The 27,874-nt window shown below is 40.0% G+C and overlaps 1 protein-coding gene and 2 long non-coding RNA genes across 3 annotated transcripts in view; 1 reads left to right on the top strand and 2 right to left on the bottom strand.

Annotated features, from left to right (window-relative positions):
• The window catches only part of LOC122714381 (serine/threonine-protein kinase 17A-like), a 52,126-nt gene that overhangs the window by 20,353 nt on the left and 3,899 nt on the right, over positions 1-27,874 (top strand). The window contains exons 2-5 of the mRNA XM_043935672.1: positions 16,656-16,868; positions 17,168-17,306; positions 25,869-25,995; positions 26,974-27,202. Of these exons, the coding sequence (XP_043791607.1) occupies positions 16,656-16,868; positions 17,168-17,306; positions 25,869-25,995; positions 26,974-27,202 (708 nt within the window). The remainder of the gene's footprint in view (positions 1-16,655; positions 16,869-17,167; positions 17,307-25,868; positions 25,996-26,973; positions 27,203-27,874) is intronic.
• On the bottom strand, positions 7,488-8,144 carry LOC122714382. Its single transcript, XR_006346634.1, has 3 exons — positions 8,025-8,144; positions 7,714-7,920; positions 7,488-7,630 (listed from the first exon to the last, which is right to left on the bottom strand). It is a non-coding gene; the product is annotated as an uncharacterized LOC122714382 (long non-coding RNA).
• LOC122714383 lies at positions 10,202-12,200 on the bottom strand. Its single transcript, XR_006346635.1, has 3 exons — positions 11,465-12,200; positions 10,934-11,398; positions 10,202-10,780 (listed from the first exon to the last, which is right to left on the bottom strand). It is a non-coding gene; the product is annotated as an uncharacterized LOC122714383 (long non-coding RNA).

Here is a 27,874-nt window from a genome sequence, read left to right as displayed (position 1 = left end):
TATCTAACCTCTTACTGAGTAAATACTTTGGTATCGAATCATTTGAATATTACAAAATATCGATTCAACCCACTAACCTCACAATGTCCACGTAATATTTCTCGTAACGATGATTCTTCTTAGAAAGGCGGAAACTTGGCCTTTGAATCGAAGTTTCCAAAGATGCGTCATATTCATATACGATGAAGGGAGTATAAATAAAGAAACGAGGGAGAACTGAAAAACGCAGGAGCAGGTTAGTGGCTCGGTTGAGTCATGAACACGACCAGTCGAAACGTCGACATTTCGCCACGCATCGTGCGTGCAGGTTGTACACAGAGGGCTTACCAAACGATACGTATCTATGCTCGAGCGGCTGAGTCACGTGGGAAGCATGCGTGAAGCTATTCCTCGGCAGGTTCGGTGCTTACCCTTACACCCGCCCTCTTCCTCCTCGCCATTCTCTCTTTTCCTTTCTTCGTTTCCTCCCGCTGTTTCCAAGCGAACAAGCGAACCGAGGAACGAGGCAACGAGTCGCGCCTCGCCTCTGCACATCACGTCAATCGAATTACTAGAAATTGATTTCAATGTATCGATCTTGTACGTAATCTATGCTGCATACATCAGACGTTGATCGATCTTACCAATTGAGTTGCATTCATTAACGACTCGTGCAAGACCGCGAACACGATTTCGTCTCTCTGCACAGAGGCTGTGTGAAGTTCTAACCTTATCTGTATCCGTGTTTAATGCGCAACTGTGCGTTTGGTTGATAATTATTATCCACTTCATTATTGAAAAATAGCAAAAACAAAATTCGATCGACTCTCACGTTTCTCACGTTCTCGCACGTCTCCGCCATATTGGATTAGAGTTGCGACTATCGATTATCGATATTTAATCGATATCTTATTCACAGCTTTTGATATATCGCTAAGATATTGTTAACGAATAGAAATAAATAATAAATTATTATTTTTTCTTATTAATTATTATTAAGACACGTAAAAATACTATTTGTAATAAAAGTTGCAATAAAAATAAATTTTACTGAAAAATTATATTAAGCCATTTTTAATCCACTTGTATTGGTATTTTAATAATATTTTAAATATATCAAAAAAGCAATGAAATATCGTTAATTCATATATAATCGTTAACAATATCTTTAAAAATAAGGGTTCTAATTATTATTATCTGCTATCGACGATATTTTGGCGATATTATCGATATATCGAATTATCGATAACATATCAATATTATCGATATTCGAAGAATTCAAAAATTCCAACTATTGTAACTAATTTATTAATTCTTTAAATCTTTTTATTATTTAAATTTTTGATCAACAAATCAATTAAACAATTATATATTTATATATACATTCAATAGTTTAGTACTAATTTTATTGATAACGGTATTGATAGCCACAATTCTAATTTGAACAATGTTAAGAGGATTTGTGCTAAGAAATCGAAGTAACTTTGAGGCCTTCCAAGAAACCATTGCGAAAAACCTGTATTCTCACCATGTCTGCCTTGAAAAGGCGGCACAAACAATCCGTTGGTAGTAGCGGCACTGCGTCTTAGTTTGTCCTAAGTGGACGAATCGCTTCGGGCAATTGGAAGCTATACCTCGGAGCGACCAACTTAAATTACAAGTTGCGCATCGAGATTTCGATGCAACGGTTCAATTGGCGGCATTATGTAAATATTTTACTAGGAGGATGGAATTAGAAGTCTGAACGGATCTCGACGCAATAATGAGAGCATTCCAATTAAGTATAGGAAAAGAGCAATCTCGAACATGAAATTGCGAATATCCAATAACGTTAATCGCGTAATGAAAAGAAAATTTATCTTGTTACATAGTACGGGATATAAAACGGGAGGAAGTATTTGAGAAACGTGTCACACATCGTGGTCTTAAGTTGATAAAAATGATTCATTATTCATTCAATTGTAAATTACCTATCTATCGGTCTTCATATTCAACATATGAATAAAGAATCGTGTTGAGTCGTCGTTTTCCACGAAAAACCATCGGCAAAAAACTGTCGAGCGATTTCTCGGAATAAGGCGTCGACCAGTCTGGTTCTTTGGAAGTTGGATGGTAGTTGTAGAAACGATTTTGTCATTACCACGGTCTCGAACTCCCGAGCACAATGCCGTGAAATGATTTGCACTTGAATACCAGGTCTCATCCGTTTTCAGACCGGATGCAGGTCCCGCCTTGCCCCGGATGCGGTCCCTTTGCCGCATGGACGCTCTCGCGTCTCGTTCAACCATTTCGTTTCGTCAAACTTCCATCGAATTTCTGCTATCTCTTTTTTTTCCCTTCTTCTTCTTCTTTTTCTACCACTCTTTTTTCTTCCTCGAGAACTCGGCCAATCTTGATCGAAACGAGCGATCGAAAGGATCACGATAAATTGGATTCAGGTTTTCGTTACTTCTGCTCTTTCGGTCGTCGCATTGGCCATTTGCTTTCCTCTTAACCGAAACGCGAACGTGAAACGCGCCCACGCGTCCCGCATACAAATACGCTACGTATCCTTTCATTTTTCACTCGAGCTATAAATCACGACCACCTCGGCCTCTCGAGTTAATCGTTCATTCGGAAAACTCATTAAGTCCCTCGTGAACGACTTATCTCCGCTAATAATTATGACGTTAATAACCTCGCCACTTTATTGTCTGCCTTCTTTAAGTCGCAACATGTGGCCAATATTTTTATTCAAACGTTCCCGCGAAAACCACGCTTGCTCTGTTCGTCGAGTATCCGTGGAATTATTCGAGATATGAATTTGCCCGTTTTTATAATATCGAATCGAATTATTACGGAAAAAAATCATCGAATTGATATTCGCAAATTAATAAGCGTGGAATCAGAAACAGCTTTCGTTTTTTTTACATTTACCAACTTTACTTAGGGGTCGTTAATTTTTTCGCACAACTTTTCACCCTCGATTCAATTCTCTCTCAATTTTCTCGTCTAGCGAGCACACGATCGTTTTCGCCGCGAATTCACACGCAAGTGCATGTAATCGTGAAGGAAAGAAACACAGGTCTTCGAAGCCAGAAGAATGATAAATTATAATACTGAAGTAGCGACTGGAAGAAAACACGAGGAGTATCGGCGAAGCAATTAAAGTCAAGTTAAAGCAATAAATCGAAACGGCGATACGGGGAACGCGCGATGCACGGCAAAATATAGTGGATTCATCAGGAAAGAAGCTATCACGGCTAACGGTTGATAGATGCAGCTTCCAAGAATAGAACGTCCTTAAGGTGGCTACGCTTGACCCATCTGGAATACTACCATTTGCTTTTCATTCTGGTTTTCTCATCGAGAACGTGTGAAAGAATCGCTAGTTCTCACATCGTGACAAAAATGAGAGAGAGAGAGAGAGAGAGAGAGAGTATGAAAAACGAAAAAACAAACTTGTAACTTAGTTTACTGTGTTTATCGCAACTACACGTATTTTTGTCGAGTTACGCGTTATGCATTATGCATACGGCTAATTTTATTTTGACGCGCGTCATAAACACTCATACCAACTCGGAGATAGATTATCGTCTCGTTTCACGATAACTCGAATCGAAAGCGGCGAGAAATGACACGGTTTCTGGGAACAAATTGCGATCGAACGAGCGACGATGATCTCGGATAAAACGAATCCTCTCGAGCCCCCTTGTTCGACCACGATGCAAATGTATCCCCATTATGATCCTAATTGCGCGCGCAACGAACGCTTGTAAAATAATCAAAGATGGCCGCCGTCTACAGTTTTCCTTCGTGATTAAGTTGCGTTTCGACGGCACGGGGCCACGGAACGCGGAATTTTTGCCGATTGTTTTGCGGAACGGCCTCGAATCAGTGGTAATTGATAACCGGTTTCTCGAGCTGGCTCCCTCTCCCGTGTCCAGAGTATCGAGACGACGCGCTCCTCCTTAATGAATTCACCTGATTGGACGCGTATCTTTCATCGCGTAGATGCTCGAAATGTTTGCGAATTACGAGCAAGAGAAAAACGAGAATCTCATCGATCTCCACGAAGGAGAGGCAGTGTTTGAGGAAGACCAAGCGTTACGTGGTAAAGTTAAACGTTACGTGTCTCGAATGCGGTCGCATTCGTGTTTAGAACAATAAAGAAAATGGCAAAGCGCGCGCGATACAAAAACGGCTAGCGGATTCGCAGTTAAGCATCGTCTAAGATAATTGCGACACGCTTAAGTACTTGTCACAATTTCACGTGGTCGCCGGCTTTCGCTGGCAACGATGAAAACCAACCGAGAGAGAGAGAAGGAGGGAGGGGGAAGAAGGTAATAATCGTTAGTCTCTCTCTATAAAACGACGTTGCGTCACACGGCCGAGTTTCTACACGTTTAACGACGATTGCTCCGACTATTCCGCGATCGATATCCCCACTCCACACCTATTCCCCGCTTCTTTCTCCCGTGTACGGATACGAAATTGAGTTAATTTCACCCGTCGCAGTTATTTCCATTAGAAAATAACAAACACGCTCGCTCCATCATCGTCCAGTGGCAATTTTCGACCATCACCGATCGAGCCGAGTTTACAATTGAATCGCTTGCTTTTACTACGGTTTATTCTTCTTTCAAGGAATAATACTAAGCTCCATCGATCCATCGATTGGCACACTTTCGTTCTTTTTTTGCGTACGCGAAGAAACACACCGTTTGCATTTTATTAGCGGCATAAATGAAAGAAAAAAAGAAAAGAAAAGGGAAAAGTATCATCGTGGAAAGAATCGGTGGTCGTTAAAGCGTCCTAGGGGAAGCAACAACACGGTTCTCGCCGCGTTTCTCTCGCATACAGCTACCCGTGGTGGTTGCTATCGCGAATATATATCCGTCGCACGTAAAGAAGAAATAAATTCCCAGCGGGCCGTAAAGAAATCCGTACCGAAGGCGTGCACCATCGGCTTGGTAGCTCGCCAACGAGGTTAGTGGGATTTGAGATTTTCGATAGCTCCTTCCTACACGTATACGGCCGTAACGTGTCGAGAGTCGAGGATAAACCGGCGTTCTCCTCTCGCGTGGACGCGTTCCTCCTCGTGTGCACGGGAATGCTCGATCGTGTGTCTCCTCCTCGGACTCCTGCTTCCCGTCGTCGCGTCGAAACCAAGAGAACGAGCCAACGGGCTTCTTCCTCCCTTCTTCCTCTCTCAGCTAATTTGCATGTGACTCGCGCGACCGAGTTCGATGCACCAAACCTTCCACAGCCTTCGCGGATGCTTTATCGCTCGAAGGAGAAAACGAGAGGCGTTTGACCGACCGTATTTCTTTCTTTTTTTTTTTTTTTTTCTTTTTTCGCCGCTTCACAATTTCTCGCCACCTAACGATAAATTTTTCGTTTGTGTTCCAGGTACGTATCGCCACGGCTTGTTGTACTTGTATTTACCGAAGATACCGTAACAGGGTTCCCCATTGTGTGAGAAGGTAATTTAGAGAGATTAATCGAGGCTGATAATACGTTATCACTTCGCGGAAAGCGTCGAGAGATTGTTACACGATTATCTATGCGGCAACCAGTGAAAGGTTACAAATGATTCCCTTCCTCTTCCCCTTCCTTTATTATTTTCACATTCTGATGTAATAACGCCAGTGGGTGTTTAATTTGTATTATTAGTCAATTTCTGGCAACGATATCTCGCAAGGACGCTGAGTCGACAGAAAGTCTCTCTGCGACTCATCGTGGCTTGCGTTTCGAAAACAATTCGTAGATCTTCCGCGATATTTGCACAACTTTGTTAAACTTTAACTGTTTCGGTTTTTCCACTTTTGAATCGATTACTCACCACGATTTTCTCTGTTGATTAACGAAAATCCAAGACGGCGTAGCGCATACCATAAGCGAGCGAATGGAAGTCCATAACACGTTTCACGGTTAATTGTTATTCATCGACGGTTGGCATCGATAGAAACGATGGATCCTTAACTGCGATCAATACACGCGTTAACCGATAGGCGTTTAGACCGGATGCATCGACCGTGCAGTGTACCGGTAGTTTTAGTTCCGTTCGGTTCAAAGGCGGCACGGGAAGACGGTATTAATAGTCTACGAGATTACCGCGAAGAGAGTTTGAGGGTATATACGTAGCAGTGGTCAACCGGTTGGTCGATTTTGGCCACTACTCTTTCCCTTCCTCCTCGAATCGACATCGATTTTTGCTCTTTTCGAACCGGGTCAGCAAACTGTGGCGACCGACGAAGGACGTCAAGGGAGTTGGTGTCTCCTCTTTGCCCGAATGCTTCCTCCTTTTCGTACACGCTCCCTCGCCAATGAGTGATGGGATGAAGTTCCAGGATGTGCATTTACTGGAAAGTTAAGGAACAAATTGATTATTTGCAAATTTCTTTGCATTTTTTTTATCTTATTTAGCCTTTATGCATGCGTGTTTGAAAAAAGATTTATTGTTTTTATTATATTTGACGGATGACTTGTTATCTCCTTATGTTATTTTTAGTTCCAATATCTCCAAAATTTTATTCTTAAATTTTGTAAATCAAATTTGCACAAGAGTGTTGATAAATTTCGAATCTTAAAATAAATATCTCATAACTCTGCATATAAATATTTCGATATTAAAATTAATAGAATCTTTTATAAATAATTACAATATAAACAAATTTTAGAAAATTATATAAAAGTATAATAAACAGAATTCCTATTTTATTTTAATTTTTCTACTTCTAATTGTTAAAAAACAATATTTGGTTTAAACAACATAAACTATGAGAATGTTTTTAAAGAAACTAAATAATTTTAAATAAATGGAAAATTTAATAAGACCGCTGTTCGATTCTACTTTGAGATATTTATAAAAAAATTTGAATCTTATCAATCAAAACTCTTGTTCAAATCAACTCGCGATACGTTCGATCCCATCGCTACTGGCCAAGCGCCTGCAAGCCCTTCTCCGGCTAGTTTTTTTTACTTCTTCGCAAAATTTGGAAGTCGCCCATCCCTTGGTTCGTTCGTGACGAGCATTCATTCCGACAACGATCCTCTTATTGGCATTTCGTGGCGTTCCGTGGCTAAATCCGGACCCCCGAAGAAACCAATACTTCCATACCAACGGATTTTTCGTTCCCTCCTCTGTTTCTCGTAATTTCTTTCAACGTGCCACGCAATTCTTATCTTCCTCCACCCCGTTATATATATATATATATATATATACACACCTTATATATTCAATTTTTTTTCTTTTTCAAATCATCTTTTTCAGCGAACTGAATCGAACTCGGTCGAATAGTTTACGAATGTAGTCTTGATGTACTTGGTTACAATGTTGCTCGATTCGAAAGAGAGGAAACGTCCGCTTTATTTTCGCAAAACATCAAAGAGGGATCCGTGGCTTGGTTTATTTGCGGTCGTCGATGGGAAGTTTTGAAATGAACCAAACTGGTCGGTCGGTCCGCATCGGCCATATTTCAACGATTGACAGCAGGAAGTTGGCGTGCGGTCGAGACGAACGATCGAGTCGACCGGTCCTCCTCCTCCTCCTCCTCCTTCTCTTCCTCCTCCTCCTTTTCTCCTCTTCTCCTTTCTATTCCATTTCTTTTTTTTTCTTCTTTTTCCTCTTTTCACCCGATGAATTCAGCTAACGCGCTCTTTTGTCCTTCTATCGCAATCACGTTCGATTATATTCGAGTTAATCAAACTGTCTTAAAGGATGTTTTTACACGATCATAAAGAAATACTTACTTACACACATTATCATGAGAATTCTGTTCCGGCATTTGTGCCCGCTTCTTCACGGTTTTCATTGTTGTTGGTAAACATACCTGGAAATATACCTGACCACTGGGCAAAGTTAGCAATAAAACTATTGGTGAACTGCAATGTGCAGACTGCAATGATTAAGGTTGATTCTTGGTGATGGTCGAAGGCACAGATCAAATCAGTCACAATCTAGAATTGAAAATCTTGATGGAAAAATTGTAAATTCAGATTTTATTAAAATTATATTTGTTGAATTTTTATATATTTTTTATATATTGTGTTTTTGAACTTACCCTTACAATGAATCTTTGGGAAAAAGAATCAGTTCAAAATTTCCAAGTTTTTTGTACGTCCACAAAATTTCGATTCATCCACTTTTTCGAGCCACGATTTCCTTTTGTGACTGAAATCATACAATTTACTGTAATTTCGTACAAATTATAATTTAAGTGCTCCACATTTACATTTCTTTTTCATTATAAATCATGCATACCGCAATCTTGATCGCTAACAAATCAATTCCACGATTAAAAGATTTTCATTTCACGCGATCTTACTTTCAAACTTGAATCTCTTTCAAAAGTCGTAGAGCCGTTTACGTTTGTGACGAATACGAAAGTAACAAACGATTGGCGTGAAAGTTTCACCCACAAAGGTGCAGCAAATAGTGACGTAATTAATTTAGCGAAATTTCACGCGATCTCCTCGTGGAAACAGCCTAGGAGGATCGGGAATCATCGCCGTGGTTAATGTCGCAATCGGCGTAGGGGCAAAAATTTCTGCGGTGCTCGACCGCAAAAGATTTCGAATGAAACGTTTCGAAGCGGTTTTGCGGGAATGCAGCCGATCCTACAAATTATAAAAATGTATTAATAGTATATATCGACAATATATTTTTGCCTACGAGATATCACCGAAATCCGCTCTCTCGCGACATTACCTTTTCGTACGGCCTTGAACGAGGCTTGGCTATTAAAGTAACGTCCGTTTAAAAAACTTGTCCTCCTAAAGAATTTAACCAGACTCTTCGTTCTTTCCGAGAAACGTAATTAAACATCATCGAGCATTCATATTTCCTTCTCTTTCGGTCCCGCTCTTTTAATGCGGCGGAGAGACGCGATATTCCACGTATTTTTCTCGGTTCATCCTGGATACACGGCCGCAAGCCGTATCAAGTGCGTGCATTGCGTAACGTGCGCGCTCGCCGCGTGTCCAAGTCCCCCAAGGCACAATGGCGTTAACGAGCGACAATCGACGAGAATACTGCAAACGTGTCGGCTTGACTCGCGCAATAATGCGTTTCTGTTGCCCGCGTTCACGCTCTCGCCGGCATGATTTTTCGCTTCTTCGATGACTCGACCCTTTCGCTCGGCCGGAAAAGACGATGATGCATCACCGACTTGGCCTTTCCAAGTGTGTCGTTTCTACGAAACACATCCTGCTCCATCTTGAGATTTACTCGAGTTAGCCTATCGGAGGCAAGCCGTTTTTTAATTCTCTCCCCCCGCGAAGGGATTAAATTTATCTCATTAGAGGGCTCGGGTATTATATCGTGGAAATCGGAGCGACTCGATGCCACTCGGTCGTCGTTAATTACACTCTGGCTGGCAATTAAGGAAATTAGCGGATAGGTAGGCAGAGACGGGCCGTCTCGGATGCAAATCTCCATTGTGCAACCGTTGCGTGCAACCGATCCGATGAAATTCGTTCCAGTTACATTCTTTGCAGCCCCGTTCTCTCCGATCCTTTATTGCGCAATTTGTTGTTGTGAAATTTCGTTCGTCTAAGAGGCGTTAGGATATATGTTCTTGAATGTGTCACGAGGAGGGCATCGGACGAAGTTAACGCGCGCAAGGTGCGCGGCCAACCACGATAACCGAGCAACAACGTTGCGTACAATGTCTCCAGCCGCGGATGTCGATGACCCTCGAACGTCGGTATCGGGACGAAGAGGACGAGGGTAGAAGAGGACGGGGAGAAGAAAACGAGGAGGAGGAGGAAACGAAAGAGTAGGAAGAAATGGCAGAAGGGGGCAGACGAAGATGGAAGAGTAGGGAAAATAAAAAGGCAAGCTCTCGGGAAGAGGTGGAAGAAGAGGTTCCTCGTAGACCGGACGGTGCGGTGGGTAGGAAGCAGGACGGGGTCGTCGGACCCGAGCGGTGTGTTTAGTAGTTAGGAAGCTAATGGATGCCTTAAAGGACGAGATGGATACACAAGCTTGTGTTGCACGACGTTGCAGACTCTCTGATCCCGGTGTTAGCACCGATTTCCTGGTCCGCCACGCTACACCAGAGGGCAACGAGCACTTGATGCTCTGCTCGACTCCCCTACCTCTCCTCTTGACCCTGGGTCGTTGATCTTGCACCAACCTACCAAAGATGCATATATATATATATATATAAAGTTTTAATGTAACGAGTGCCTACGCTGCGTAGTTTTTAAGTAGCACACCAGTTTCAAAGTTTTGTGGTTGATCCTCCCGGTCGTGGGAAGCATTCGAAACTACCATTGAAGGTGCACAGAGGCGAAACGTACCGCAAAGGGGACAGGAGAGCTCGATATGCGGATTTGCCTTCTTCTCGAAACCGTAAAAGCTCCAAACAGACACCCTGACGTGCTTCGCACCAATCCACCACGGTGAAAGTGTGTATGAAACTTTCTATGGAGTTGACTCGCACTAGCGCGTCGTTCAGCCTCGGTTAGAACTTCATTCCCCGATGAGAAGAGGGAACGAGACTCGATTCCTCGGTAACTGGATAATTTTCGTGAAACCAAAGATTCGACGAGTCAAAGATTAGACGAGGAAATCGTCGACACTGGGTTCTCGCTTCTTTGAGGAGACCAGCGGGATCGAACAAGGTCCTAAGCACGCTTTAACTCTCGTGCGAATGCCAAAGGCTCGTCGGTGAAATAATAACATAGCCGCTACTTACGAGAAACAAACATAGTGAAAGTATTCCCTCGTCTTTAAATATTAAACCTTGTGTTCACAAAATCGAGCGCAAACAATGATCCTTATGAATGGCGATATATGGATATTGCAAAATTTCTAAAAAAGAAAAAAGAATGAAAAAGTTGAATATTTCGAGTTTAAAAATTAAAAATAATAAGTATCATATGTATAAATGGTATATAATATATTTAAAATGATAGGTTGATGGATTACACTTAAATATTGTGATTTAATTAGAGATTAAATTACCTCTATGAAACAAGTGAAGAAGATATTGTTTTCTGAACAATGATGATTGATTTCATCTATTCATTGCTTTTATAGCATCCCTATATAATATTTTCAATTGCTATTTATCCTTCCTAACAAAAAAAATATAATTGTTTTCTTGCCTTGATAATAATTACGATCTATGCTTGGATCTAATCAACCTGCGAAAACTGTAAAACAATCTGTAAAACCGAACGTTCTTTCTCCAGTTTTCTCATTAACTCGGGATGGCCTCAAGGTTAACATGGTCTGTGAAACACGTATCAGTGGCGGAGATCGAAGAGCAGGAAGTGTCCAAGAATTTCTTCAACCGGAGAAGCTCAGCAGTGGAACAGTCCAGTTTCCTGCTCGGTATACCTTGGTGGCGTGTCGAGCTGCAACTTTGACGCTGTTCGCGCTTCGTGGAGCTCGTAAATTCGAACCGTTGTTCAACGATGTCGTTGCCTGAGAACAAAGAAACGACGTGACGATTCCCTCGATCGGTCTTCCGCTTTGTAATGTTAGACAAACCTTTAACTTTGACGAATGGATCCCGCTACGTTTTCGCGTCCTGAGAAATTGCTTTCTTCGAGATATTCTGTTCTTTTCGTTTCCTTCTTGGAAGATGGCGGTAGGATCGCGAGCTTCAACGCACGCCTTGCGATTAGACCCTCCACGAAGAAGATTTCTTGCCACTTGGCTGTTCCAGCAAGTCTCTCGTTTATCCTCTAACGACTTTAATTTGGCAAAAAACTCGCGCCGCGGCAAGATTTGCCTTCCTCTCTTACGGAAGCTACTGCCTTTCGATTCGAGTCGCGGGAAACCGCGATAAATTGAACAACACTGCGTACGTAATTGCATAACCATTTCTCACATAGTTAATCTTACGAAGTAATATCAATCATGAGATATAAGTTTTATTATTTGTATATTTATAGTTGAACTTTTCATTTATATATTGAATAACAAACACGTTCACATAATCAGATTGTTCATATAATAGAAGTTCATATTACATAATTTCTCTATCAGAAATGATTGATTTTTCGTTCAATTACTAGTTCACGTTCTTCATTTCTTCGTATGTTCATTGGTTGCTTTCAAACTCTTTCATTTTATGATTAAAATTTGTTTCATAATTAATCATTTTCTATCGAAATAATTTTCCATTTCTATTCGTTGTGTTTTCTTCTATAGACGTTCAACATTATAAAAAAATACAAATTTTTATCTATTTTTTCATTTTTGAAAATTTCACATTAAAAAATGTATCATCTGTATATATTTCCTTTTCGAGTAATTTTTTGATTACCTGGTAAAGAAAAAAAAAGTAAAAGATGAACATTTTATAATTGTAAATGGAGGATACGTTGATCAAAAGAACGTGTACCAATTAAAAAAAAAAAAAAACGCTGCCTATCTCGTACCTGCTACTTTACATTTCCGCGGAGAAATCCGAAGCGCCAGACTTAGGTCTTGTAATTTCTCATCAAAACCCGTTGATCAGGCTTGGTTTCTACTATCGCCACCATAGAAGTCGAACGTCTCCTTTCATCGAATGCAGAATCTCTATTTCTTGAAACACGAATTTAGTTTCTCGCGTGTCTCGCTCTCTTTCGCAATTCAGGAATCATGTCAACGAGGAATACACGATTCAAAGAGTGAATTAATATAGTCAATTCTCCTGTAACATGGTCAATTTGTTCTATGTACTGTGTACTGAAATTGTGTTAAGCAAAACTTAAAACTAATACAAATCAAAGAAATGTTAAATATATTACTTACCGGTTGTGAATATATATAACAAATCAATCAGTTTAAATCTGAATTCTTTAAAGAGTTTTAACTGTCATGTAGAAATGTGTGAAATAAAATCTTAAGATACACATTATCAATATTTGTATCATTATCACTTTCTGAGTCAATATATTATAGAAGTAAGGTTAGATAACCGTCTTCGAACTATCAATATCCATTTTTATTATCATGTTATCCAACAAATAATTAGAATATGACAAATAATCTGAAAATACTCACTTTCATTTCAAGATTCATTTTTGAAAATCAGAAAATTGTTATAATAACTTTGAAAAAATAAGTAAAACTATTATTAACTACCGCCTGTAACAGATTTAGGAAAAAGCCAATGAATTTAGCCAGTCGATTTATAACTTACCGATATTAATGTTGAGTATAAAATCTATTAATCGGCTGGTGATAAATAAATTTATTAATAGGATGTATTATATAGGATTATCACAATTTTTGCACTGTTTTATGATATCATATAAAACATTTTCAAGATATCATGTTATAAAAGAGTCAATTATAGTTGAATTTGTATTTTGTGTCAGTTGTAATTTAGTTTGAGCGAATTCATTTAGATGAAAGTTGAATCTCTATCACAATACATACCTGAAGGTTAGAATTCAATGCTTCCATAATTAATTTCTGATGAGTTGTCGAGCGGCACTTTATAATTATATATATTCAAGGAGAAACTGAGTACAGAAACAGAGGCATAGTCAAGACTTTTCATTAGATTTTGATTCAAATTTGTTTTTCTCAGCTAATATATTTCGATCAAATTCGGATTTAAACTGTTTAAAATTCATTGTATTTCATAACCTCGCCATTTCGCGATTTGCACGTTGATTCTGTGAGACATATTCTCGCGAGAAACGCACAAAAGTTTCGATCTATCTTTCGAAAATAATGTTTCTCTTTCTATAGAGAATGAATTTAGTACCTTCGTTAACTACTTCACAAGCACAAGATATTTTGTAAAACAATATCGTCACAAAATGTTACGAAAATAAAATATCGAATTTGAATGTCGTTTATCGAATTAATAAAGAATATTATTCTATATAAAAAAAAATCTGTGCAATTTTATCAATAGCTGAATACTTTATTGAATAGAATAACACTAGAATCGATTCTTGTCCTAATAAACTCGCGAGTTACCTCGTTCGTGGCATAAGAACTCTATTGCATCGCGAAATATCTCGTCCGTGGTTAAAATAGAAACGAGCTCTTCGGCAACGGTTGCACATAAAATTTTGGCCCTAATTTATATCGCACCACCTGTTAGGTGTTTGCAGCTGCCTCCTCGTTATTACGAGAATAATAAAATTCGTTCACGGCGTAGAGCATATACGAAAGCTGTTTTCGCAGGTGCTATTTCGACGAGATGAATACTATTATACAATTTCGACTTTTTTTGCTTCTCTTATCACCGCGCATATCTCGTTAGAATTTGTTTCTAATCTTAAAAGTAATTTTGATCGCGTAATTTCTCGTAACGCGAATAAACTCGTCGTTGCATAATATTTTGAACCATCGAATCGGAATTAAAACAAAACGAGTTGCTTGCGAGGAGATCGAATCAAAGGTATAGCACGAATCAAAGGTAATATCGCGACGAGAATTGCTCAAGACGGCCGATATATTGCGTTTTCCAAGACAAATTAGAGTGGAAGGTAGATGCGATTTGTTGAACGAAGGCGTGCGATCTTTACGAGAATCGTGCATACGTGCGCGGAAAGAAGGGAGCGTGGGAGTTCGACCTGGGCTCGACCAGGGAAATCGAGATCACGTGTATACCAATGCAGCCACGACGAGTACACATTGCGTTCACTTCCTTCAGTTCTGAACTTGTTTCCTAGCATTTACGTTTATTACGTAAACCTGCCTTTGTCCGCATTTCTCCCGGTGACCCGATCGAAAACTTCCTCATCGAGGAAAACTTGCAAACTAACCTCTCGCGATGCAACAAAAGTCGCAATTTTGTCCCGCCTGATGGCGCAACTGTAAATAAATTCGATATAATAAAAACAGTGATTGCGACGCGGTAATTATAGTGAGGCGATTCTCGATGCTATTGGCGAGTCTCGCTTGAAAATTAGAGCTCTTGGATAAACGAAACTTCAAATAACCACCAATTATCACGATCTCCCGTTGCTCGAGAACGATTGCCTTTCCCTTTGAAGAGCGCCATCTCGTTAAAGCCTTCGTCAAAGCAGTTTCCTTTCCATAGATTCGCCGCGCTATACTTTCATTCGTCCTGTCATTCATCGTGAAACGAATAGTTAATATCAAAGAGGATTGAGCACGGTTCTGTTTTCCCCTTTGTTCGGTGTACACTCGAAGGAACGTCAGATAGATCTGTAATTAGAACGTAGATAACGCAATTTCATTCGGTACAATCTGACCACAATCGTTGGCAATTCTATCGGTATTTGCCAACCTACATACCTAGACCGTGGTTCTCACTTGTCGGAGAAACTTGTGGTGAGACTTATCACAGGACACGAGTAAGCCGTTCCGCGACGTCGATCTCGCGACCAGTTTATCGAGTGAAAAGCATCGATGTTGATACTTGGAACGCTGCGAAGATAACCTGGCTAGGCTGGAAAAATTCTGAAATGGAACGCACGCGAACAGTGTAAGGACTTTATCGGCCAAGGTATCACAGATTTTTGTCCATGGTATGTGCTCTCTACATAATCTGGCCAATCCAGGTTAATACCACTAATAATTGCATCGATGATCTCATGCTATTCGATGTCGTAAAATTTTTCCCACTGCAAAATCAATCTAGCTGTTAATAGTTTTATGCTCGTCGATAATTAAATCGACGTGCAACATACTTTCCGCTCGGAAATATTCACGCGAAATAACCACGATGATTGCCTGAACAAAAATAGATATATTTAATTATGGATATTATTTTACAGAGAAATTAAGATTAATTCGATTTTGATTTGATTTGAACAAAAGTTTGTATGTATGTAAAGAATAATAGGTTATATATTTTTCAATTTAAAATTCAATTTGTTTTATTTCATACCATTATAGAATTATATTCAAAAAGCAAAAAAATGCGTTGATTTAAAATAATATTCGGTTAAAAATGATTTTCTAATATACTCTCCAACAACGATGTTCATTTGTCGATTCTTTCGCTTCATCGATCCTTTGTACAAGCAAGTTCTTCCAGAACTCGTGACACACGTTCCCAAACACGGGTCGTTCGCGCAATGGAAAAACGGCCCTGTTATAAAAAGAAACAAGGCTCGTGCGATTAACGGCGATGCTTTCACCGTTGTTCTTAAGACTTAGAGATCGAAAGAGCTAAGAATCGAAAGAGTGGCTTGGCAAGAGCGTTGGCCGCGCAACTTCGCTTTCTAGAGGTTATGATCATCAGGTTACAACAAGTAATTTCAAAACGGATCATCGAAATATCGTTCGTTAAACAATTTAGATGAATTTTTTGACCCATAAAATATTTTATTGAATCGGTAATAATTAAAGGCCTCAAATATACTCACATATTACTCATTTACTATATATAATAAAATAATTTAAAAATTTTTTGAAGTAATCGATTCATTGTGACATTACAAGTTATTAATTGCAAATGAAATGACTAAATTTATAATATTGGCATTTATAGTTTTGAAAATAATATTAAATTGAAAATAATATTAATCAAGATTTGATACAAATTAAATATATTTTGTATATCCAAAAGCAAAATTAAACTAATTATCATTCATTTGCAACAATTAATGCTATTTTATTGGTTCAATGTGTTCAAAGGTGAGGATTAATATCAAAGTATAGACATTTGGAGAATAATTTGAAATGCATATTGACCCATATGCATTTTCACAATTTTTCCTAGACTTTTTCTAATTTAAGAATTCGTCATTTGCAGGGGTAAATACGCGACAGTGAAGAGATGTCGAGAGAGATCCAGCGGAAGACAATGGGCCGCAAAATTTCTACGGAAGAGGAGACGAGCGCAGGAATTAAGAGCGGAAGCGCTTCACGAAGTCGCGGTGCTGGATGCTGCGGCGAATTGTTCCCGCCTGGTATCCTTACACCAAGTCTTCGAAACGAATACGGAGATGGTCCTGGTTTTGGAATTGTAAGTCATACCGATTCTTCGCATAAATAATAATTTTCTTTAAATCTTCAAATCGAATTTCTAGAAAACGTATCGTTATCGTATTCGTGTAAATACATTTAAAAATAAAACTCTCGAAACTTGCTCTCTAAATATATAAGAACGATTATCCGATATTTTTATTCTCAACAAGAGAAAAATAATTCTTTGCAATAATTTATAAGAGTTTTCAAAAAAATTTATTTTCAATTAAATTATCATAAGTTTTAAACGTGAAATTGTTTGATTTAAATAATTTTTTTTTTTTATTTCATTCAAAGGGCACCCGGCGGTGAATTACAAATGATATTGGATAGAGACGAAGTTCCGGAAGAACGACAAGTGGCCAGATTGTTGAAGCAGATTTTAGACGGAATAGCGTTCCTGCATTCGTTGAACGTGGCTCATCTCGACATCAAGGTGAGTCCCGAACGATTACTGGTCGCTTTGCAGAATATTTTCGCGCCGGATAATTGACGGAACAAAGAATTCCGGCCGCGTTCCAGCAAGTCTTATCAGCGTTAACAACAAGCTTGGAGGCTCGATAAGAGCCGCTAGATTGTCGTTTCTGCAAACAATCCTTATCTAAATTTTTCTCGCCGAGTTGAAAAACCTTCCTTCCCGCAATTGGCGCGCGCGTGACCCCCTCGCGCGAGCGTTCGAGCGAGGAGAAAGGACGCGACGGAAAATTGGAACGGAGAGAAGGAATCGAAAAGAAACTTGGTTGGCAACGGAGCGATAACGTTCGCTGCTGCCAACCAATTTCTCGATGCCACTCAATGCTCCCGCGTTCGCGCTTCGTGCGTGATAAATTGTTACGTAAAAAGTGTAAACCGTGTAACAGGGCAGGCTTTGCCAAAAACGACGATTCGAAAATTCTGTTGCGTCTCGGCGACGTTTATGCGTTTCGCATGATTAAAGGGGGGCATCGATCGGTCGCGTGGGCGTCGATCGATTTTACCTCGACTAGAGAGACGTACGAGGGTCGCATTAATTCGCCGCTTCCACACGCGACTCGCCGCATTGTAGTCGCCGGAAACTAACTTTCTCGCGAATTCAAATATTTGCTAGAAAGTGGAGAACGAGAGTTCTCGTTGGAATGCAGAGGAGGAGAGATGGATTTTTTCCCTCGAGACGTATCGCGTTATCGCGAAGAATCGTTGAAAGAAAAAAAAAAAAAAAAAAAAAAAGAAAAGGAAAAAAACGATAACGGCAGCACGTGCACGTCGAGAGGAATCATCGGGATGGAATTCCGACGAAACTGGCTCCGATATGGCGTTTCTGCCTACCCCTAAATTATTTTTGTACCGGCTACGAGGGAGTCCGTGTCTCGCCGCGAAACTTCGATACGAAAATAGCTCGATGAACGTCCCCACCCGGCTTTTTCATCGAGAATAATGATATGCAGCGGAAAGAACGAGAGAGATGCGTCGATCCCCTCCTTCCTCGAGCGCGAGAAGAAAAGAAAAAGATCTCGGATGAAAATGAATCGGTATATTTGCATAATTAGCTCACTTTTATCCGTCGATAAATCTCTCGATTAATCTCTCGATTTTGCCAATAAATCGATTGAAATTACGCTAAGAAGATGCATCTCTTAGGTAGCGATAAGCTTGCACGCTCGACAAGCCGTGCAAGAGCTTTTCCTTTTCTTTTGTTTTTTTTTTCTTATTCGATGACGAGGATTTACAATTTGCGACCTCGTGTACACACTATGACATATATCGTGACACGGGACCAACGCGACGAAACACGAGGGGCGAAGCGAGAGACGCGACGAAACACGAGGCGTAGGTACACACGAGTACGTGTTTATCGATTATCGTCGTGATCGATATGGGTGAGCCAAGGCGAACGAGTCGTATTAATAATATTCCTTGGGCGACACACGTGGCGAGTCGCATATTTCAGCCTTCCTCCTTTTTTATTCGCGTTTAACGCGGCTCGGATTATGATCGCGGTTATGCAACCCAATTACCCACCTTTCGCAAATTGATAGCAATTTGCAGCAAGATGCAGGTTACCGGGCTAAATTACGAGAAGGGGCGTTGTAATAATATCGCGACGTTGTTAAATTCGCGAATTAGATCACCAAGGAGAGAAGAAACGATAGGTGCGATCATCGTGATCGCAATAAAGTCGGCGACGAATTTTCCTCGTTAAATCGTTGTCGGGCGCGTGACTCGACTCGAAACCGTTTCCCTCCCGTTTTATCGATTTTTTCCCCACGCCGATACCGATGATTACGCATCCCCCGGAATTATCGCGAAACGATAAAATAATTTCTTAGTACGCGAAATAATCGGTTATCGATTTATTATATATATATATATATATATATATTCGTTTTGGAAACTTTCGAAAAGTCATCGCCCCCTTAAGCTTCGATCACGCTTCGAACTCGAAGAGCATGGGCTCTCAAAATAACGCCGTGCCACGAATTCACGCGATATGCCTGACCCAAATATAGATCTCGCGTTTATGAATGGAAAAATGCACGCGAATTCTTTGGCACGGTTCCAACAGGCCTCGTTGGCCGAAGTCCACGATGTTTCAGGCGCCGTCGAAACCAGTTTCACGCCGCTACACAAAATCACCTTCACACCGGATACCTTTCCTATAATTTCGACTGTCGGCTGTTGTACAAGCAATCGCGTGCACCTATCGTTCCGGATCTGGTTTTTGCTCGCGGAATGTCGCGGCGAGCTTGTTCTCGAGCTCGTGGAAACGACCGGTTGAACGATCGTTCTGCCCGACGTCAGAGGGCCAGCGTCAGGCGTGCAATAATAATAAACGCCTGGTATCGAAACTGGCGCCAAAGACCGTCTCGTACTCTACCTCTCTGCTCGCCTACGGCTCGCATAATCGCATTGTTTGAAATTGGCCGCGTGATATCCGGGGCCTTGCGCTATCGGTTTTAACCGGATTTTCCAAGAAAGAGGGGCGATCGACCTCCGCAAAGAAGAGAGGCAGAGGTTCATCAATGGACTCTCGGCCAGCCTTGATTGTCGAAGAAGCGGGGCTTGTGTCGAGAATTACATTTCTCGCGTGGTCAGTGACTCGCTTCCCTCCGCTCGATTCGAGCGAGCCGACCGTTTCGTTCATTAGGCGCGGGATATATACCGCGTATTCGATGAAATCGATTCATCCGCCTCTTAATGGAACAGCCGAGCTCCGCCTCCTAGAACCACGTTCCCAGCGAAAAGAAAAAAAAAAAAAAAAAAAAAAAAGTGATATCGATATTTCATGCTACGTCGAGAGAAAAGCGACTGACCGATCTCCTCCCTTCTTTCTCCCTTCCCACTTCGTACACTTCGTACAACTACGATCCTTTCGACGATCGACTTATCGATGCGTGACGCTCTCATGGATTTTGATGATTTGTATGTGTGTTATAGGGAACAAGATTTGAACAACTTGTTTCCGTACATACAACCGTCTTAAAGATATTTATTTATTTGTTAAAAATGATACTTATTATACATCGTGGAACATTTGAAGCGCGCTTTATATTACAGTAACTATAGATTATCGATGTTATCGTTATTTTATTGATATCATTTTTTTTTTAATATATCAATGATATCGTTAAGATAGCGGATAGAAATGACTAGAGTTCTTATTATTTCTTAATCAAAGTTATTATTAAAGTATATAAAGATGTTTTTTAAATGAATTATAAGAAAAATAAATAGTTTATTTCAATCGTTATTATTCGTGTTATTGATATCTTAACGATATTTTGAATATATAATATAGAAAATTCAATGAAACATCGTTAATCCATAGATAATCTTTAAAAACATTTGTAATAATAACTTTGAATAAGAAAAAAATAGAAATTTCAGAATTATTTTCATGCATTATCGATTTTATGATATTAATATTAATGATATCAATAGTCATAATTTTTTAAGTATAATTATTTTATAACAATAAAAGATAATTATTATTATATATAAGATAAAGATATTATATAATTAAGATAATTATTTTATAACAATAAATTAAAAATCGTTAAAATTCATAAGGGCGTCACACATCGATTACCGTTTCGATAATAAAGCATCGATTTCATTTGCACTTCGCGTTCGTTTTACGTGCAGTAAAGAACAAACGAATGGCGTTTACATAGAAACGATTTGGAAAATAGCTTCTTAGATTGTTAGTAAATCGATCGAGACATGTTTTCATATCGTGCGTATCGTAGCTCGTTCACTGGTCAGTCGAACAGCTCTTTCTCGTAACTCGTTCCTCCGAACTCTGTACATTACATTCACAGTTACGCTTGGCTGCCAGCACTTACTTATGTTCCCCTTGACTCACCACGAAACAAACGATATGTTTATTTTCTTTCGACTCCCTTATTCTTTCACGTACTTGTCTATGTTCGATAAAATACAAAGAACACTCTGAATTCTGGCGGAGTTATTGGGATTCGATACTTCGGGTATTTCTCAATAGAGGGCTACCTTCTTATTCGCATCACCTCAACGCTTATATGGTTTCTCGCTAGTTGTCGCACGATTAACATTTTCTATATATACGCGGATCAACATCGTACTTTCAATTGCGGGCTACGAGTTAGGTACATACACCCTACAGTGTTGTGTACCTGTCGATAACCTAACCTAACCTGACAACTAGAAAATGTTTATAAACTTTTCTAGTTCCAGGCCCAATTTTCCAGTGAGTCCATCTTGCACTGTGGAGTACATATACAATGGTGTTTCGGCCGTTCAATGTATGTACCATTATTTCGTGGTTTACTTTCTCTCTGGTTCCACGTTCAAAAAAATGTTGACGTTTGTCAACGTTACAGAGAGGTCTCGTCCCGCTTTTATTTTGATATTATATTTTTTTAAATATTCCATTATTATATTATTATCGATAGAACAATTCAATTTTATTACAAGTTGAGACTAAAAAGATTTAGCTTTATAATCTCTAAATATCTATATATATATACTTACACTCGGGACACACGCGCATTCTCTTGTCTGCAAGCAGAGCGTAGGGTCGCTTCCCCCTTTTCTCAACCGCCGGAAGTTTCAATGAACGCGAGAGACGGATCCTCATAAATTCGTTGTCCGTTGGTTAAAAAGCCTTCTGCCTTCCAATTGCACGCAGACGCTTGTGCGCGTGCTTCGCATTCCGATCCGCCAAAGGTTCTTTAATCGAGAAAATTCGATCATCGACCTCTAACGACTTCTCTCGAAAAGGTAGATAACCCTGACTCTCGATAGTTTACGTTCTTCCTGTAGTTTTTTGCGACTGCTCTGTGTTACGTTAAACGCCGACATCCGACAACCGTGCTTACCTGTTACATTCTCCTAGACACGCTCGATCGATACACATCGCACAGATATAATACATAGATTATTAATCTTTAAAATATATATTTTATACCTTTTGAAAAATCGATTTTAAAAACAATTAGTATATACAAATTTTGTTGATTACTAATATTTATTAAGTAATAATTATTTATTAAATAATTATTATTAAAAAGTAATTTAAATTTTCGTTCGATCAAACGAAACAGGGATATATAATTGTGATTATCGATACATATACATGTTATATACATGTTATTGATATTACCGATAATTTGATACATCGATAAAATATCGATGAAACGATTGAAAATAACTAGAGTTCCAATTTTTTCTTATTCAAAATTGTTATTAAACATGTTAACGATATTTTATTGAGTTTTCTACTATATTTGAAATATCGTTGAGATATCAATAAAACGAATAGAGATGACTGAAATAGATTTCAATTTTTCAATATAACTTATTTATATTTATTGCAATTTATTATAAATAACATTTTTTCGTACTTTGAATATCAACTTTGAATAAGAAAAAAATAAAATATTATTGATACTAATCACAGTTTACGTACTATCGATATTATCGATGTATCAAAAATATCAAAAATAAGACATCGATAATCGATAATCACAATTCTAGATAGAACAAGATTCTTATTGCTTCATCTATAAATTCAATTGCTTACAACTTAATTAAACAAGCCTCAACCGACATTTTAATCGATTTTTGTGCCTGTTTTGCCCTTTTCAAACAATTGTCTCGCGAATATATTAACATAACCGATCGTTTATAACCGACTATTATCGCGTCGAACTGCCTCGAACCTCCGAGTTGGACGTAAGTACTTAGAAGAACGGGCAGAAGAACCGAATCGATTATCCCATTCGACCAAGAGAATCGCGCGCGCGGCAATAATATTCGCGGTAATCGATCGCTACGCCTACAATCGTTCCTCGCCGAGAGCCGTTTTGAACGTTGGCGAAACTCGAGTGACGCAGGAACTTCGTAATGGCTAATTATGGAAATGTCTTGGTTCCTTATTGAACGACTTCCGGGACTGGAAACGAGTCCGTTTCCAAACGGGCCGGCCATCCTCTCGTCTCGTTCTTTCGAAACAACCGTTGGAAACACACGAGAGGCGAAAGGAAAGGAAAGGAAAGGAAAGGAAAGGAAAGGAAGAAGGGTTATATTGGTAATATACCGTCGTAGGACCCGTCGGGCAGGATGGACGAGGCGCGTGGAACCGAACCGCACGGATGTCGAAAGCAAAAGGGGCCAACACGAGCGAAACGTCCCACGACCTCGACTTTACAGGAGCGACTTTATTCCAAGTATCATAAGACGCAGTCCGGTCACGTTCGACTCGTAACTCGGTATAACGAAACATAACGCGCAAACTGAATCCTCGAGCGGAACGAGCGTGCACGCCATCGTCCCCCCCTCTCCCCCCTCTCCCTCCTCTCGCGCTCGTTACCAATTTTCGACCTATCTCGTTTCTCCATCTAAACTTTTTTTACGAACGTCGAGAGAGGGGAGGGAAAGGTGGGGAGCTATGTATCCCGCGAAGCGAAACGAACTAGAACGATTTTGCAATCGTGGTGGATATATCGAGTATGCTCGGCGTTGAAAAACGCGTCTCGTGAAATGAGAATGTCCAATCGATCGAAAAAAAAAAAGGAAAAAAATCTCTTCTCTTCACGAGGATGAATTCGATCCTCCATCGTGGCGGCTCGAAAGTGTTTTTCTCGCGAGTGAGAGTTTGAAAACTCGTAGGCGCGAAAAAGGATGCGTGGGCGTCGTATTGGAACGAGTGTACGCGAAGGTACTCGATACTTGAACGATCGATGATAAGAAAGGTCGTGGCACGGCCTAGCCGAGCGATTCGTGCTTTTCTTCCTTTTCTTCTTCTCCTTCTTCTCCTTCTTTTTTTTTCCTCCTCTTCCTCTTCGAGAATTCTTTCTTCTCGAAACAATCGAACAATGCTTGGGCCCTTGCACGCGGGGAGACAGTGGAGGAAGAGGCCGAGCTGTGGACGCGGGTCTAGGCGAAGAAGAGGGACGGGAGGAGGGGAAGTTCCGGTTTACAACCTCCTAGGTAGAGCGACGATTATGTTTTCAAGAGCCACCGTTCCCGACCTCCCAATGCGAGCCGAAAAAGCATCATTATCGCGTGCGGTTTATTAAATACCTACTCGAGTGTCGCGATTAATCGCGTCGATTAACCTTCTAGCGTGCGCAGAGAATTGGCTTTTATTCGATACTTTTAATTAACCGGTACTGCGCCCGGTACCCATTCAAACCACCAGATCGTTAACTATATTCTTGTAACACGGACCACGGCTGTAATTTACCGTGTTGTCGTTCCCCTCGACTTGCAGAGCAGATGTTTCCACTGCCATTATTCGTACGAGTACACGGACAATCGTCCTAATACGGGCGGGAAAATAGCGCCCCATTAGATTCTCGTTAAGTTAACGTGGAAACGCGATTTTATTAAGATCAACTTGTATAACAATCAGTCGATCAATTGTATCAGATTGATATTCACAACTGTTTAACTGTCTGCAATACATCAGAGTATGTTATTTAATTTTCAACACCAATTTCGATTCTTTTTTTTTTTCTTATTTATAATTTATATCATATACGAAAATGATTTGTTCTATTCGTTAACAGATTAATTGATTCGTTTATCTCCTCTCTCGATGAGGAGATATATATCGATGTTGTGCATTTTATTCGTCGCATATATTAATGCGAATATATCGATATTGGTCTTGTGCGTTGTACTGTTAGATTTCGTGACACGAAATGCAAACTCGTCGATTTGAGAATTGACGAAAAAAATCGAGGAGAAGAAAAAAAAAAATACGAGTGGATCCATGGGTTTGGAATAATTAATTACCTCGCCATACATGTCCTGTGTATGTGAAAGGGAATCGTCGTTTATTAAATACCTTTAATTAAGTGGCATCGCGTAGGCACGAGACATGTAATGATCGTTGAAACCTTGGTGCAACTTGTGAAAAAAAATTATCCCAATGCATGTTGCTACCCACGGCAGCAACTTTTGCCCGAAGCACGTTCTCCTCGTATTAATCGTTTCTACCGAGTAGTAATCTCGAAACATTCAAAATTTACTCGATGTAAGACATTTCGAAAGATCACGTTGGTAAATACGAGAAACAAATCGTATATTTTAAAATGATATATATATATATATATATAAAATTACTGTATTTTATTGATCAATTAATAATTTTATTATCATTTCTTTCTTCGAAGAAACAGTAATTTTTATGTTCTTGTTTATTTTTTAATACTTTTCCTAAAATTTTCCTCATTCGTTCGTAAATATCACGGATAAAATATGAAATTATTAAGAAACGGAATGCTTCTTCGGTTTCTTCGAGATGAAATGCAACCGTTTCGTTTTTTTTTTTTTTTTTTCAAGAGCTCGCGAGCTGCAACCAATTACACGGAACGATGAAAGAAAATAACGAACTCTTTTGTCTCCGTTGGCGGTCTGGCCGATTCTCGAAAGCATCCCTCAAGATCAATCGCGAAATAATCTTCTCCCTTTTTTTAACCGAATTCTTTTCCATTATCCATCGTTCTAATCTCAATTCCCTCGTTGTTTGCAGCCTCAAAATCTGGTCCTGACTGGCGAGTTTCCGGATTGCGACGTGAAACTTTGCGACTTCGGTATCTCGCGATACATCAGCCATGGCGCGGACATACGGGAGATTCTGGGCACGCCTGATTACGTGGGTAAGTGCATAACCTCTTCACTTATTTCGTTAATCGAAATTTTCCACGGTGTTTGGTACTCGAGCCAACGATCGAACAGTTGGTAGCAAGTATTCGCAAGGTAAATCGACTTTGCGGCTCGTTTTGTACCGCGTAATTCCATTAGGGGAACAGGGGCCGTTGCATAATTGAACAGTGCAAGCCACTTTTCGAGCGGTAAGAAAGTTGAGCGTGGGCTCTGCCTCGATCGTTGATCGGGAAGAAGACCCATTTATACAAGCCCTGCGATTACTTTTGCGATTACTTTTAACATTGCCCTAACGGTCGCAGCCAAGTTGAATGGTGTACATTGTGTACAGTGGCCCAAGAAAGTATTTGTACACTTTTTAATCTTTTTAACAATATGTTAATGATGAATTTTTATCTTGTCAAATGTTATTTTAAGTGTGAACAATCAAAGTTAAGGATATTATAAAATTTCTGATCTCATTTATTTTCTAATGAAATTTCAAGCTTGGATATAAATTGATAGGAAATACGAGGAATAATAAGAATTCAATTGGATTTGAAAATCGTTCGAAGAGAAAATAACAAATTTCCAATTTTATGTTAAGGATACATCCATATTGAATAATACATAAGGATTAAAAAAGTGAAAATCCACAAGCTAACAATACGTTCTCTCTCTGTTTTAAAAATATAATTTTCTTCCATTACGAATTATTTTTATTTTGAACGTTCATTTCAAAGAGATTTCTCGATAAAATTATTCCACGTATTACAATCTATATACTTTCATTCAAATTACATTCTTCGGATTAGATGAATTTCCTTATGAGATTCAAAATGCATAATTTCGTGAGTCATATGCATATACATATGGTATACACGTATAACAGTATACCACTGTTCCCACGAACTGTTATTCGTTACGCGTCTTTCAATGCTTCTTTTTCTTCTGGCCATCGTCATTCAAGTCGCGTCTCATGGTCGTTTCAGCTCCAGAGGTGTTGAACTACGAGCCGATCAGCCTGGCAACAGACATGTGGTCCATTGGGGTATTGCTCTATGTGTTGCTAACGGGATGCTCCCCATTCGGAGGTGATACAAAACAGGAAACGTTCTGCAACATTAGCCGATGTCGCCTAGATTTCCCCGACGATCTCTTCGAGGACGTCTCCGAAGAGGCGCGCGATCTTATGCGCAAGCTGATGGTCAAGGATCCAAAGTGAGTAGTAGTCGGAATCCATCCGAGCCTCTATCGGTATTTCGATGAAAACGGTGCAACTACGTCGGAATGTCGCGATCTAACATCGCGGCGTCTACCGCGTAAAGCGATTGCTTTCGTTCCTAGAAGCTAAATAATGCCAACGTACGCCAACCAACCAACTAACAACGTTCTCGAGATCGACGCCTTCCACGGGGCCTATCTTCTTTCGCTTCGAGGTATACGGTAAGCGGTAAACGTTCTCGGTAGGTGATGGCGCGGCACGCTTCTTCGAAAGCATTATTTTCACCAGTGCCGGAATTCCGAGTAGCACGTTCCCCCGATAATACCTTATCCACCGAGACGCGACCCAGCGCCGTTGACGCCTTTTCGCATCGCGATAAACGCGCCAGAAGAACTTTCGAAACTTGATCGCCTTCCTGAATTCAGTTCCTTGCGCGTACGTGGAAATGGAAACGAGACGGAACGATCGACATTCCATCGCCGGCTACTTTCTTCGAAACGGGAAGAGGGACGTTGGCACGTTGAACGAGTTCCGCTGAAAAAGTCGTAGATTTCCTTATCGACGACCAGTCGGACAGCTGAGAGGAAGTCTCCATCCGGAATATCCGCGCCTTTCCAACGCGAAACTCGGCTTATCTCGTTGTCAGCACGCGCTTTATCGCCGTGAAT

The sequence above is a fragment of the Apis laboriosa genome, unplaced genomic scaffold (genome assembly GCF_014066325.1).
Source record: "Apis laboriosa isolate Shangri-la unplaced genomic scaffold, ASM1406632v1 scaffold29_cov151, whole genome shotgun sequence".
NCBI lineage: Eukaryota > Metazoa > Arthropoda > Insecta > Hymenoptera > Apidae > Apis > Apis laboriosa.
This window is presented reverse-complemented; position numbering and strand designations above follow the sequence as displayed.